At 39.5% G+C, this 16197-nt stretch overlaps 1 protein-coding gene across 1 annotated transcript; it reads left to right on the plus strand.

Moving 5' to 3' along the window:
- Positions 1 to 5044: 5044 nt before the first annotated feature.
- cndp1 (carnosine dipeptidase 1) lies at positions 5045 to 14107 on the plus strand (the record flags this gene model as incomplete). Its single annotated transcript, XM_084052510.1, has 11 exons — positions 5045 to 5155; positions 5652 to 5795; positions 6411 to 6573; positions 6820 to 6908; positions 7857 to 8054; positions 8860 to 8944; positions 10498 to 10658; positions 11029 to 11193; positions 11401 to 11542; positions 12445 to 12592; positions 14032 to 14107. 11 exons carry the CDS (start codon positions 5045 to 5047, stop codon positions 14105 to 14107), a joined length of 1482 nt encoding a protein of 493 aa, XP_083908636.1.
- Positions 14108 to 16197: the final 2090 nt, after the last annotated feature.

Raw genomic sequence — 16197 nt, forward strand, 5'->3', positions numbered from 1 at the left:
GTTGTATGTTATGCCACGCAGTTAGGACACTGTTACTAAAATATGCCCTATTTTCCTGTACAGTTTTTTTCAACTATTTTTTGGCGTAATAGCCGAGTACATAAACAACGTTATTGAATTAACCATTACCTATTCACCTGAACAGTTTATGATGTTGTAATGTACATGATATAATTGTAATCATTGACCATCAAAACATAGGTGTAGACATCACCTATTCTATATTATCATGTTTGGTTCGGGAGTTATGATGAAAAATACATTTGGTAATAGTGTAAAGTAAAATGGCTGCCATGGCCACCAGGGGTTTTTTTTGCAATGGCTCCATATCTGAAAATGTTCAGGGCCCCAAACTGTACAAGTCTACCAAGTTTCACGCTTTTATGAAAAAGTGAACGATTTTCGTCTCAATCCACCGGACTGCAAGGAATTTCCAGGAAAAGAAAGAAGCTTAAGATGGTGGTAAAACTGTGAGTTGTAAGCCATGCAGGCATCATGCAATGATGCTCTCTTCAACCTGTGTGGCAGCCAGTATGGTGTCTGGAGGCCCTTGATCCCCTTTCAAATATTTATATTCAGCAGGTTGACAAATGACGTTGGCTCAGAATGTGCTCTTTCTTTCTTTCCCCCAGATAACACAGATACCAAAAAATAACATATATACTGTAGGCTACATAACCTATCCCCAAGACAAAAATAAAATAAAGATGAGGCCTAACTACCCTCAAACCCAAACAAAATATAAATAGCTCAACAGTAATTTAGCAATTTGTAACACAGCTATTTTCTTATCAAAATTACAAAAATACGTATAGATTAAGTCAATGATGCCACATTTAATGGTAGATACATTTATTTTCACTTTGAAACACATGGGACATTTTAACATCTACTCAGGCTTTTGTGCATCCCTCACAGTTTTTAAGTTGCTTGATTCAATATTTTTTTTTAAACTTAAAAACTGTCTAGGATGCACATAAAATCCTGAGTAGATGTTAAAATGACCCCATGAACATTTTGTTTTAATATAAGTTGCTTGATTGGTATTTACCAGCTCAGTGGCCTTGTGGTTAGAGTGTCTGGGATTCAAACCCTGGCCAGGTCATACCAAAGACTATATATATATATACCCCTATAGAAGAGGGGTGACAATTTGGACCAAGCATATTAAAGGTAGGGTAAGTGATATTTTTTGTTTAAAACAAAAAGTATTTTGTTAAAAGGTTAAAGCACTATATTCTGATAGTAATCATTGCTATAGAGTGTTTGTTCAGTAACAGGAGTCTCCCTGTCTCTCCAGCTCTTTAATAAACAGAAAATACATTTACCGATAGGTGTCAAAATCTCAGCCAATCAGGAGAAAGTACCCATTTTTAAGCTTCATTCCCAGTTCCAGTTCCAATTTTGCCTGCTCATTTCTTAGTGTCATCACTTCCAATTTCACTTGTTTAATCTATATCCTGATTGAGTTCTCTATCCTGATCATAGAGGTATAATATAACTAGAGGGAGGATTGCCCCGCCCCCAGCTATCATTTCAATGAATGTGCTCACTGGCGTTTTGAAGCACCCGGAAGCCTGCCGGAAGTAGAATTATTGAGACGGTTTTGGGTTGGCATAAAGTTATGAGCATGCGCACTAGTGTCATTTTTGCGTTCTACGGCAGCCCGTGTGTCAAGGATTGAACGCGAGATATTTATGAAATTCACTGGAGATGCCTATGTATATGTAAATGCATATGTATTTATGTATAATATGTTTACATATTTATATCTCTATATATAAATATATATCAGTATGTTTTGCTCGCGCATGTATTTCTCCCCGCCTGCAGTTCCAGCTTTGGCCACTGGGGTGGCAGCTTCAAGATTTCTCAGCGGCTCTGGGGGCTTGATCCTGATTGGATAAAATTGGAAAAGAAACTGAAACTGAAACAAAAATGCATTTCCTGTTTTATAAAGAGCTGGAGAGACAAGGAGACTCCTTTTACTGAACAAACACTCTATAGCAGTAGTACTATCAGAATTTAAAGCTATTTAACACTTATTTTAACCAAAGAAAATCACTTACCCTACCTTTAATTAACACCACTCTACTAAAGTAATATTGCACTAACTAGCTAACTTTTGCTTAATCTAAAGCTACAGGCAACCAATTGTAACCATGGCACAAATATAACAGATCATGTAACTTCGACTACGCCACTTTGGGAGTTTCGCCCAAAGAATCAATTAAAGTGCTAAAGTAACTAAGTATAACAGAGGTACAACACAGGTTCGTTTGTAATTGACTGGAGCAGAGACGTGCTTCTCAAGGTAATCAATCATATTTATTATAAATGCCACAGTAATATTATCATGCTATTATACAGTACTTTAATTAAACAGGTAAATCACAATTTAAGTCACAAATAAAAGTTAAACGAATCAAGAGCACTATAATAAAATATATCAGTGAACGGCACAGTCAGACTGTAGGGGGGGAGGAGAGACGGAGGAGTTAGTACAGTGACACTTCAAACACTTCAAACTACTAAAAAAACACACTTACACACAATACTAGGTGGGTTGGTGCACACAAAACCACACACACGGCATGCAGTGGACAGTAGAAGGTCTCCCCCACAATGCGACTGGTCGCCTCCAACTAATGGGGTACAGAAATGGCAATTAGATAATTATATATATAAACAGTGGCATAATCAGTGGCAGTTGGGTGATCGATGCAAAAGTAAAACCCATAATACAGAAACAACTAACAAGAAAAGGGGCAAAGGCAGCAATGGAGCTAAGGAGCACCTATAAAACAGAAGACAACAGTTAGCCCACCAGGCATTATAATTATATATCAAAATACTTTCAAATCAAAATACAAAACATTAAGTACCTCAACAGTCAAGGTCTGTATAGGGCAGGGGCACGGCAGCATACACAGTGGCACCATAGCAGGGCTATAATGGCTGGAGCATACAGGGGCCTATAAATACAGAATTATATTATAACCACCATACTATATGAGGGCACAATCCATACAAAGGCAACTTTACACCACATACCTCAGATTAAGTGAGGTTTGGGCCCTACCACTTGGTCTAGAAACCACCTTTTGGCCTTTGCTCTGCACTCAACAGTGAGGCAGAGGGGAGGGCGCCTGAGGAACATATACCATTAATAAAATACAAAACAACAGTAAACAGTTTAAAAGCAAAACAACATCCATTGCCTACCTTGCTCAGACAAGCCAGTGCCCCTAAAGCGTCAGAGAGCCAAGCTAGAATGAATGCATGAGCACCAGGCTTTATAGGGGAGGGGTTAATCAGTGATTACCTACACATGTGTAATTGGGGCGTGGACCCAGAAGCCTGAATGGAGGCAGGTCTCCCTGTTACACAATGAATTGGCTAAATATCACGACAGTAAAATCCTCAAATACTTGACCTTTATTTTGAAGGTCCTCAACCACGTCTGGTTGGTTGGTTCCATTGGCGATGAATGTGAATGAATAGCAAACTATGAAACAAGCCGTCTGCAGTTACAATTGACTTTCAGTGCACATGGATAATGGACAACTGAACACGGGTCAGTGTTCTGTTTTCTTGTTTTGGTTTTTGAAGGGAAAATGGGAAAATGAAATTGACAACTTTGTACAACTTTATTTAAAATGTTTACTTTGGGTTTAATTTAGAAAAAAAACGAAAAATGGGCACGTTTTTTAATTTGGACAGAGAAACAGATTATACGTTAGTACCCGGACCAAGGAGCTCGTTTTCACTTTTTAATTAAGTAAATGTGCAACAATCAAGGATGTGGCCTCCACAAAATTATTATACCAGTTTGTTTATCTCCACCTGTAAAATTTTATTAGGCTACACATTAAGTTCTAGGCATTTGTTCAACGACCCACTCCCCCCCTCAAAATGTTTTTTCTCAAGTTTACAAATTAAAACCCTGGTGGTTTCTTGCACTCTGCATGGACTTTTACAACCAAAATCTGGTTTTCAGATCAGCATTCACTGAAAACTGGTTTCAATGAGTGGTCACTGCTCACTAAGTGCAGTCAGTACAGCCTCTGACTTATGTGGCTGTCCAACATTGGTCTGTTGTCCAATTAGAGGCTAAGTAAAGACATGCATATGCGTGCATACCAGGTGTTTATGCTTGGCTTTGATGAGGCTGTGGCGCATGGTGCGTGACATCACACCCCATCTGTTTGCTTTCCTTGCGTCAAATCAGTTTGAAAGGTTTTAAGTTTTAAGTGCTTATCTGAAAAATGTGTAGCCTATATTAATGCTTTAGACTTATGCAATGCAGAGTGTAAGAAACCACAAGGGTTTCCACAAATAAGCTTAAAATATTTTATTAATCACAAAAAAATACAGTTTGTGGTGAAGTTTAATATTTATAGCAATACACTTATTATTGTATAATAAGCTCTGTCGCAAGTTAGTTCTTAAATTAGCCATTGATAACCTTGTGTCACAGGCTTTCTGCAGTATCTGTGGAAAGCCTGGTTTCTAATTAACCACATAACCCCTACAGTATAGACTTAATTGGCTGCAGTCCCCCAGAGGTCTGTGCCACTCTACATGCATTGCGATGCATTGTGATGTGTTGTGAGCTTGTAGATCTCCTGTTTTCGCTGAATGTTACAACAACGGGGGTTGGCAGCAACAAGGAATACAATAGTACACATGAGGAAATTGGTAATGACTTAATTTGCAGATAAAAGAAAAGAGGGAAAAAAAGGCACAGGTTCTTCTGTAACCTTTCTTGCCACTTGATTTCTATGATATTTAATACATGATTTATAGCCCCAGTGTGCGATATGCAACCCCCTGTAGATGAACAAGGTGAATTTACGCTGTCGCATGTCAAAAACAGGCCAGCTTTCCCCTTCCCCTTGACTCACAACCAAAGCAAGACAGTTTACCTTGGCCTTGACTTTTTATCTGTCTATAATCTGACTCTGCCATACTGGAATGCTATGGCATGAGAGTAGGTGAGCAGATACAGAACCATTATGTACCAAACTGACTTCTTCAACAGATGAAACTCTTGCTGCTGCCTTCCGTTCTGCTGGTCATATCCGGTGTGCATGCATTCCAGTTTGAGGAGCTGACACAGTATGTTGACAGCCATCAAGAAGAGTATGTAGAGGTACAGTAATATATCAGTTCACTTTACTCCAGGACACCATTTATTTATTTTTTGCACAAGAAAATTAAAGACATATATGTAAATATGTAGCATAATATGATGAAAAACATTGAAAAATAGCCGATCTATAAGCTCATAATCAGAAGGCTCGCATTGCAACACGTTGTGAGCTTGTAGATTGACTACTTTTGTAGATTTGCTTGTATTGGCTATTTAAAAATAATAATAATAAGTTTGACAAGCCCAACTTACAGTGATTCAAAAACACAGTCTATGAATGAATATTTCGAATTAATATTTTATTTCCGTATCCGGACAATTTCTTGACCCATCCCACATGGGATTATCAGACACATCAATTAAAACAAAAACAAAAACAAAAACATAAACATTCCAGTGTATACCCAGTATAACGAAGTTCAAGGTAGAAAAATGTAATAAAATACAAGGGACCATTACTTGTATGTACTGGACATGTGTAGGTATTTGCTTCCAGGCTCTGCGTGACTGGGTGGCAGTGGAGAGTGACTCCAGTGACGTCCTGAAGAGGCCAGAACTCCACCGCATGGTGGAGATGACAGCGCAGAAGCTCAGGTCAATGGGAGGGATTGTGCAGCTAGTGGATATTGGGGTACAACAGGTCAGTGATTGAGCCATTTCACACAGAAGTCATTGATCAATCATTCCAAAGTTGTATTTATTGTATGTAATTAATGATATGATCATGTTTTCACACAATTTTCACGTGCGTGCGTGCGTGCGTGCGTCTGTCTCTGTGTGAGAGTACCTTAATGACTGGTGAACCAGAAGTTATACTTTGATGAGGTAAAGTGATAGTCATTTTGGAAAAAATGACACGCAAATAGATTATTTATTTCGTTCTCATTCTGGAAAACAAAGTTGCTTTGTCCCCTTTGTTCCAACATGATGTATTTTTAAATGCCTTCATGTAGTTTCAGATCTCAGATAGGCCTACTCAAGTAATTTTATTCCCCCCACTTATGTGTGTGGGTTAAGTTCATCATGATATGATGCACATAAACCACAAACAAGTTTTTCTATTGGCACGTTTGACCCTCAAGGTTTCAGCCTCCAGGTAGAAACTCAAAATAGTCAGAGAAGACATAAACACCATAAAAACACCACCAGGGGGCTTAATGAAGTTCTATCAACCTCATAGACACATGAAAAACTGAAAAAGTGCAAAACCATGGCACCACCTCTTTAACCATTTTGATCTCTCTGGTCCGTTCAGCTTCCTGATGGTCAGACGTTGGCCTTACCTAAAGTAGTGACTGGACAGTTTGGCAGTGACCCCACCAAAAACACAGTGTGTGTCTATGGCCATGTGGATGTCCAGCCAGCTAAGATAGAAGATGGCTGGGCAACAGATCCCTACAACTTAACTGACATTAATGGTAAGTGCTAGTAAAACCTCCACCACATTTTACAGATTGTCTTCTCTCTAATCGCAAACTAACTCGCGCTATACGAAGTTTAGAAAATAATGCAGCATCACAAAACACACAATAGTATTAAGATAGCTTGACAGAGGAGCTTTTAGATATCAACCTCTGAATTACGGCGTTGGTAATAGAAGAATACTATATGATGCATCTGTATAACAAATGAATATCATTCATCTTGGGTCATTTTGTTTGCAGGTAATCTGTATGGAAGAGGGGCTTCAGACAACAAGGCACCAGTCTTAGCCTGGATGCATGCGGTGGAAGCTTACCAAGCCCTCAACATGGTCAGAAAACATTCACAATAGGCCTACATTTTATATTTCTCTATCATCACTCTTACACTTGCTGGACTCTATGTGCATAGCATAAGATAAAATGTAAACCTGTGTTTGTGGTTGTTGTTTTTATGCCATTCTGCATTTCCAGCATATTTTGGGATTGGACACAAATGGCCACTAAGGGGCACTGTGACCTTAACTGAGAGCAAATGATAGATTAAAGTACTTTGTAAAACATCTTTGTCTAGAAAAACATTTTAAATGCAGAGAGGTGCCCTCGGGCAAGGCAGACACTTACTGTATAGATTACCACTATTTATGTTTGTGTACACCATTAAATACAAGGAAAATACTGCAGACATGATGTGGAAAGGAACTTGATGCCTTCAGGAGAGGGAGAGATCGGGGTTGATCAGCCAAACCGTTTCTGCAAAGTCACTGCAATTTCTGCAAAGTCACTGCAGTAGTCTATTACAACCATTTAAAAGTCTCTTTCCATATGTCCTACACCAGGAAGTAATATATATAATATATGTATGGTCATCAAAAAGCATTATGTGCAGGAATCTTGCAGATTTTTTTTTGTTGCAGTTGGCACTCACATTAGCTACACTAGCTGCTGACTTTGAAATGATTAAATACATTTATTTGTAATAGAATCAAGTGGGAACCTGGTATTTTGAAGATTTCCATCCAACAGCATATCATTACAATCACCAGGCAAGATGTTCATGTGATTGAACCCCGGCATTTATCTTTTGGGGGGAACATTGGCAAAAAAAATGCCGCTCTACAAGCTCACACGTTGTGAGTTTGTGAGCTTGTAGATCGGCTATATTTTTGGCGATGGGATTTAGCGTAAACTGAAAAAATCTGTCAAAGTACCAACTCAGGTCCAGTATACTAAGTCTAGAGCGTTTATGTACAAAATAAAATGTTAAATTACTCCACCAGGAGCTGCCGGTGAATGTGAAGTTTATAGTTGAGGGGATGGAGGAGACAGGCTCCAATGGCTTGGATGCCATGATCCTGGCCCAGCGTGACACCTTCTTCTCTGATGTGGATTTCATCATCATCTCAGACTGTGGCTGGCTCAGCAGGCGGCCCGCACTCACCTATGGCACCAGAGGCAACTGTTACTTCTTTGCTGAGGTATGGTTACACACGTTCTTGGCAAGTTATTTGTAAATTGTGTGTATTTAACTATTCTACGTATTCTGCGTGTGTGTGTGTGTGTGTGTGTGTGTGTGTGTGTGTGTGTGTGTGTGTGTGTGTGGGGGTGTGTGGTGTGTGTGTGTGTGTGTGTGTGTGTGTGTGTGTGTGTGTGTGTGTGTGTGTGTGTGTGTGTGTGTGTGTGTGTGTGTGTGTGTGTGTGTGTGTGTGTGTGTGTGTGTGTGTGCGTGCGTGCGTGCGTGCGCGCGCGCGCGCGCGCGCGCGTGCGTGCGTGCGTGTGTGTGTGCGCGTGCGTGTGTGCGCGCGTGTGCGTGTGTGTGAACAGACAGCAATGTCATCACTTTACTTAAAGCACCCAATGACCAATTACTGTATACTGACTTATAAACACAGTGATTATAATGCATTATAAAAGTATTTCTGTGTAATATATTATATTATACACACATGCATTATAATACACTGTGATCCTGGACAAACGAAAAGGTCAGTTAGTGACCAGCAATTAGTATTATGAGACGGTATAAGTCATAAAATGCTATCCTTAAAGCACTATTAGGCGTTATGATTATTGTTATAAAGCATTACATTTATGATGTCTACTAATTATAGTGCAGTGCATATTCACCTGAAAGCAGTGCATATAGAGAAACATACAAAGCAAATCCTAGATGTTATATGTTGCTGTAATTTTTATAGGACCAGTTCTCTTCCATGTTCCTTCCTCAGGACATACAGTACAGTACAGCACAACATATTCCTGTTCCTGCATGTGTGTTTGCAGGTAGAGGGACCCAAGCAAGATTTACATTCAGGCGTGTATGGAGGCACAGTGATTGAACCTATGACAGACCTCATCGGCATTCTGGGTGAGTGCGTCTCTTCTTATCTACTTGACTGAATGCAGTCTGTGTCTGTCTCCTCTCTGTAGCCCTGGGAGCTCTCCTCTGTCTTTTGAATGTCGGCACCATGCAGCAGTGTATATGAAGAAGGGTTTCCAACCGTTAATCCATTAAAAGACCCGAGGCCGGTTCTACAAATGCCTAATATAATGCCTAATCTAAAAATCTAAATCCTAATAGTTTTCTGAAAAACGTATGTTGCTATATGAGTCGTTTTCATGTCAAGATCCCCCAATTTGATACAGTATGTACTGTATTTGGCCGCCGACCCCATCTCAAAATATTTTGTTACAGGGACCCTCCAAAAGCAAAGATTTTAGTTAAATATGTTCGCTTGAAAAATGTATTATATTTGAAGATTTGCTCAAATGTTCACGATTTTTCAAAAATAGAAGATCTACAAGCTAAAATCTAAAATGACACAGATGCTTTCCCGGTTTTATGGGTTAATTTAACTAATCGATTTAATCTATTATAAAAACGAATCGATAAAAAAAATACAGTAGCAAAAAATAGCACATCTACAAACTCAGAACACGTCATGATGCACTGTGAGCTACACCGGCTATTTTAGCATGACACCATATAGTTCGAAGTATAAAATAGGGCTTATGTGGTCAGTCAGACTAATCGATTTAGTTAATTAAAAAAAAAAGTCAATTTCTTGATATATATAAAAGAAACTCTAGATAATAAAAACAATTACGATAAGTTACTGTGCCTGTCTAAGACAAGTCCCTAAGTATCAGGGTATAGTCCTATAACTGTACATCTGTATGTATTATCTTTTATATTATTGTCATTCTATTTTATTGTATTGCTTAATATTTCATTTTCTTCTTCGTTACATGGACAGTAGCACAATCTGTGGGACCAACAACATTTTGCTGCTTGTACCTCTATAAGTCAGTAACAAATAAAACGTAGAAAGGAGGAGGAGATCCGAGCACTCAAATGCCAACATGTTTTGACCGGTTAGGGTCTTCTGCAGTTCTCGCCCTGATGAAGACCCTATAACCGCTTCTATTCCCGCTGATCCTAGAAGCATCTTCAATAGTCTCTATGCACAGCAGCCATTTTTGGAGAGAAATTGGGCCTCTTCTTACTTCCTTCACAGGTGTTACCAATGATACTAATGAAGGCTCTGTTCCAGTCAGGGTGCTGATATTGTGCATGTTGGCTCACTAGAAACACTAGTGGGTCTCAAAGTGTGGTCCAGGGACCCTCATAGTTCCTTGAGGGGGTGTAACTCTGAGAGTTATGGGGGTCCTTGAAATTAAAAAGTTTGAGAACCACTAAATGGAACAGATCCTTAATTAGTATCATTGGTAACACCTGTGAAGGAAGCAAGGAAGGGGCCCAATTTCTGTCCAATATGGCTGCTGTGCATAGAGCCTATTCTCTTTTAAGACATTTTTATCTCCTGTGAGCACCCGGTTGGCCTCTGTGTTTTTTCTCAACAAATAAAGCTGCTTGAATCTTACTTTGTCTGGTCTCTGTCTTCATTCCCCACACCTCAGCTACACTGATCAGTCCCAGTGGAAAGATCCTGATCCCTGGGATCAGAGAGGCTGTGGCTCCCCTGTCTGATGAGGAGTGGAGGATGTACCAGGACATTGAGTTCGACATCAACGACTACAAGAGCAAGATCGGCGTCAGCCAGCTAATGTACTCTAATAAGGTAAAACAGCTTTCTTTTACACTGGAAATCATTATATGGAGATGGTCACGATTTTTCAAAAATAGCAGATCTACAAGCTCATCGTGACGCGCTATGAGCTTGTATATCTGCTATTTTAGCATAGCCAATCAATGTGCTATATAATTTATATACCGTAGCTAAAATCTAATTTAATTGGGGGGGGAAATATTGAATGGCCAAGGACAAGTTTGTAATTTATAAATGGCAGGTGAGGATAATAAAAAACAAATTCAGAAATGCCCAAAAGAATTGTCGCAATTAATATGTTGCAGTCTATCTGTAATGTAAATGTATGAATATGAAAATATGGTGTTTGTGCGCATGCACATATAACTGATGTCTATTCCAGGTAGACTTGTTGGCCCATAGGTGGCGCTACCCTACTGTTACCATCCATGGTATTGAGGGAGCCTTCTCTGCTCCTGGCTCTAAGACTGTCATCCCTGCCAAGGTTATTGCTAAGTTCTCCATCAGACAAGTTCCAGACATGGAGCCTGCTATGGTGAAGAAACAGGTAAATTGTGGTGCAACGGCAAATGAAAAGTCCCATCTGTTGGACAACACTTTTATATTCTGTTCTGAATATAAAATATATCATTTGATAAACAATACACTGTTACATTTAGCCATTTTGTCAGTTGTTTTCTGGTCCGTTTGTAAATTGTTTTCTCCCACAGACTAACTGTGCTGTAACTTATATCTTCTCTGTTCATTTGTTTAGGTAACAGACTACCTGCATTCAGTTTTTGCTAGGAGGAAGAGTCCTAATACGCTAAAGGTGACTATGATCATTGGGGCCAAGCCCTGGCTGGCTGACACCAAGCACGCATTGTATGAAGCTGGAAAGACTGCTATCAAGAAAGGTGCAGTATATACGCCTCGCCTGCACATATACGTACACATAATAAGTGTATAATATGTTACTTTACACCACTGATTGTATATTATACAATCAGTGGTGTAAAGTAACTAAGTACATTTTCTCAAGTACTGTACTTAAGGACAATTTTGAGGTATTTTTTACTTTACTAGAGTATTTCCATTACTTCTACTCCACTACATCTCAGAGGCAAATATTGTACTTTTACTCCACTACAGTTATTTGAAAACTTGAATTACTAGTTACTTTGTAGAATTGTATTATTATTACAAAACATACATTAACCACTTCAGACCTATATACATTTTGGCCATTTGAAAATAGCCGATCTACAAGCTCACAATGTGTCGCATTGTGAGCTGCTATTTTCAAAAGATTTTTTATACATTTGAAAACTTGCATAATGAATATGGGGGGAGACATGCAGTAAATATCGTCGGAAACGGGACATTAGAGTCAGTGCCCGGACCGCTAGGCAAATAGTCCGGGCCTCCAAGGACTCTTTTACATATAGCCAGAAACCCTCAGGCCTAGTGCTCTGGATTAACATTCACAAATGCTATAAATCAAAGAAATGCTGAAAATACACACATCTCGCCTTCTCAATAAAAACGTACAAATACACACACACACACACACACACACACCATCCCCACCTCAGTAGGCAAATATCTGTGCGCATACACACACAGGCACTCTTAGTACTGTACATACACACACACACACAACAACCAAGTAGTGACCTAGTTTCAGACGTGTTATAGAAAATCCCATAACATGATTGACATCGTTCATTAGGATACTTGAATTGGTTTTGCAGCTAATAAGGTCAATCAACCTAAACTGATAACGTGCTGATCACAAGTCTTTCCTTAATTCCTACAGTCTTTGACGTGGAGCCTGATCTGATCCGAGAGGGAGCGACCATCCCCATCGCCAGAACCTTTCAGGACGCGACAGGGAAAAGCATCATCATGCTGCCCATCGGCGGCTTTGATGATGGGCTACACTCCCAGAACGAGAAAATGAGCAGGTTAGACACCGCTGTCATTAAACCCATTAAGACCGGGAACGCATCTATGTCATTTTAGATGTATTTGTCTATTTTTGAAAAATCGTGAGCATCTTTGAATATATATATTTTTAAAGCGAACATGTGTAATCAAATCTTTGCTTCTGGGGCGGGGGGGGGGGGGGGGGGGAACAAAATATTTTTTGGAATAGCCAACGCTAAAATCTAAAATGAGAGACAGATACTTTCCCGGTTTCAATGGGTTAAGTACTTGAAGCTAATATTGGTCACATTCCAGATGCTTCTGAAGCCATTATGAAAATAAACTAGTTAGGTTCTCCCTTGACGGGATCTTATGAATACAGTAGATCATTTATCAAATGCAATAGCTAGTAAATTTTCACTGACATAAAGAGGGTGATGGGATCAATACAGAGGAGACTTTTGCATTTCTCTAAAAGAGATGTTTAATCTCAGTGAGGGTTTCCTGGTTAAATAATGGTTAGATAAATAAATAATCTGTCCTTATTATTTCAGGATTCTGGATCAAAGGATGTTACAGTGAATCGATTAATATTGTACTATTATAGAACAAGGTATTATGACTTGACTATTTGGAAACAGAAATTACATTAATGGCTGAGCAGTTGACATCAAATGTTGATTAGATGACAAGCTGGCATGAGGCGAAAAAAGCCTGTGGATCGGGAACATTGAACATAGATTGCAACTACATCCCAACAAACAGCACAGAAGCTCGCCTACAGTGTACACCGAAACTTTGGGAATAAAAGCAGTATACAGTATATATTAAAACAAAAGCAAAACAGGGCAGACACAGCCATTGGGGCAACGTGTAATAAGACCAGAACAATACCAAGCACAGACACATTAATATTAGACTAGTTACTGCCGGCTGACAACAAACATCGCTATAAGAAAAGGGAGAGAGCCTCCAGAGATAACAGACCACGGATACAGCTACAGCAAACTGAAATATACAGCTGCACAGGGATACATGGTGGGTTGTTAAAATTGTTATTGAGCAGGAGAGCATCTCTGCGTCTGACAGAACGTCCACTTCAGGTGCCCACAGGGCCTAAATAACAGCGATGTAGTGCCATTCTTTAGGCCATCATGGGTGGAACTTGGTTGTTGAACAACACAGGAGGTGAAGTTTGTAGTTTGATGAGGGAATGTAGGGGGGAAACCAATGGTCAACAGTATGTATACACGTATATATATACACAGTTACATCATCACAAATGGGAGCTATCCAGTGCAACACATCGACGACTGCGAGGGTCTCTATAGCCTTATTTAAGGCCTTTTCACCAGCAGCTATTGGATGAGACAAGGACCAAAGATATTACTGTGGAGTTTAAACACTGTGTCACAGCCTCTCATTTTTCCAAATCCCCTGTCGTTCAGTATTTCCATATCTCTTTCATTTCTCACAGGTACAACTACATTGAAGGGACCAAGCTTTTCATCACCTACCTAAATGAAGTGGCCCAGATTAAGAAGAGTGTGTGATCATAGCGGTGTGCTCTCATCTCCAGCATCAAGGCAGTTAACACTGCGGTTTCGCTGTTATTTGCGTGTCACAACGTTGTTCGTGTGACTTCCTAACATTCCAGCCAGCGATGCAGTGAGTTCTGGCTGACATAAGGCTGTTGTATTGTACAACACATGTTCTCTATCATTCCTAGTCTTTTTTTCTTCTTTCTCTTGCTATATCTGTCTCCCTTATGCAAATCAATCATCTATCTATCTATCTATCTATCTACAGTATCTATCTATCTATCTATCTACCTACAGTATTTATCTATCTATCTATCTATCTATCTATCTATCTATCTACCTACCTACCTACCTACCTATCTAACTGTTATTATTTTGGACATAATGGGAATATATATTGTCTTATGCTATTACTTGAATTTGCTAATAATAAACCTGGTGTTATGTGTGACTGCACTTATTTCCTGAGGTGCCTCACATTAGTTGAAAAATAATTCATTCACAATTCATATGACATAATTTTATGTTAAATACTGTATACATACTCAATGATACGTACTGTATGTGATCTAGCACTACAATGCAACATGAACTACACCAACATCTCGTTTTAATTATGCAAAAAAAAAAAGAAACGTAGACTATTATCACATTTAGAGAGTATTTATTTGATAATATAACAATTCCAGCACATGTCAAATACAAAGGATGCACACTGTAAGGGTCCTATTGTTTGTAGTAACGTGACAGACTGGTGGCCTTGTTGTTATATTCCCTCGCTATACGTTGGCTGACAATTAGCAAACAATGGAGGCTTCAGAAGCCCCATGTGGCAGACAGTACTGTCCTCTCCGGCAGGATGTGTGCGTGTCGTATCCCAGCGTGCAGCAGAGTGTGTGTGTGCGGTGGGGAGGAACCCTGGTGTTGTGAAGAAGCCGTGTCTGACACTTCATCGGCCTGATTCACAACACCAGCTGACCCGCCCCACCAAGGACCACGAGAACCACCAGGGTAGAACGGAACCAGAGCCCCACCAAGGAGCACAGGGACCACCACACGGTTGAACAGGACCAGAACAATCGACTAGACAGGCTGAAGGCTACAGTACAGTTTATCCCATTAAGACCTCGGGCCGATTCTAAAGTGCCTTCTAAATCAGTACTGTAGTTCTCAGACTTTAAAGATTTTTCAAAGAATGTTCAAAAATAGCAGATGTACAAGCTCGCAGCGTGGCACGCACTGTGAGCTTGTAGATCTACTACTTTTTTTTAAATAGTTTTGAAATTCTACAAATTCTACAAATTCTTAATTTGATTCTACAAATGCCTTCAGTAGTTCTCAGACTTTCAAGATTTTTCAATTAAAAAATAAATAGCAGATGTACAAGCTCACTGTCTGGAATATATAGCAACATTGAAGTACAGTATACCTACAATGTCACCTAACCAGTACTGTATACTTACCTTCTCAGCTGCCTCTGTGGTATAGTGTGTTAAATAATGAGAAATCAAGTTCTAACTGGGATGACAGTGAGACAGAGCAGCATAGATGAAGTGCTGTTTTCTGCCCACTGAGGGGCAGTGTTTATAGAAGGGTTCTCCGTTCCGTTTTCTGTTCTGATGATGAGTTGCTTCCATCAGGACCTGTGTGGAGAGGAAGAGGATGAAATTAAAATCAAGTTGTTAGAAGATCGTTATTTAAATCATCAATAGGATCACGATTGTTAAAACAAAAATATACATTATGTTGGATGTCCACATCAACTAGACATTTTGGATCTCCTGGAAAATCGAATCCACCCCATGAAAGTCATCCATAAAAGTAACACATAAAAAGTGATTCAAGAGCCCAATGCAAGTGACAAGAGGCAGACATTTAATCTCATACACCTTTGTCAATACTGCGAATGCTTTATCTCAGTGGTTCTCAAAGTGGGGTCCGGGGACCCCCAGGGGTCCTTGGGAGGGTTCAGGGTGTTCAGGGGGTACCCAGCTATCACACAAATTTTAATCACTTTATCCATGTATATGTTGGCTATTAAAAAAATAAAAAATCTTGAAAATGATTTGAAAATCTTGAAAATGTTTAATTTCTTTGACACA

The sequence above is a fragment of the Gymnoscopelus microlampas genome (genome assembly GCF_963454915.1).
Source record: "Gymnoscopelus microlampas genome assembly, chromosome: 3".
Classification (NCBI taxonomy): Eukaryota; Metazoa; Chordata; class Actinopteri; order Myctophiformes; family Myctophidae; genus Gymnoscopelus; species Gymnoscopelus microlampas.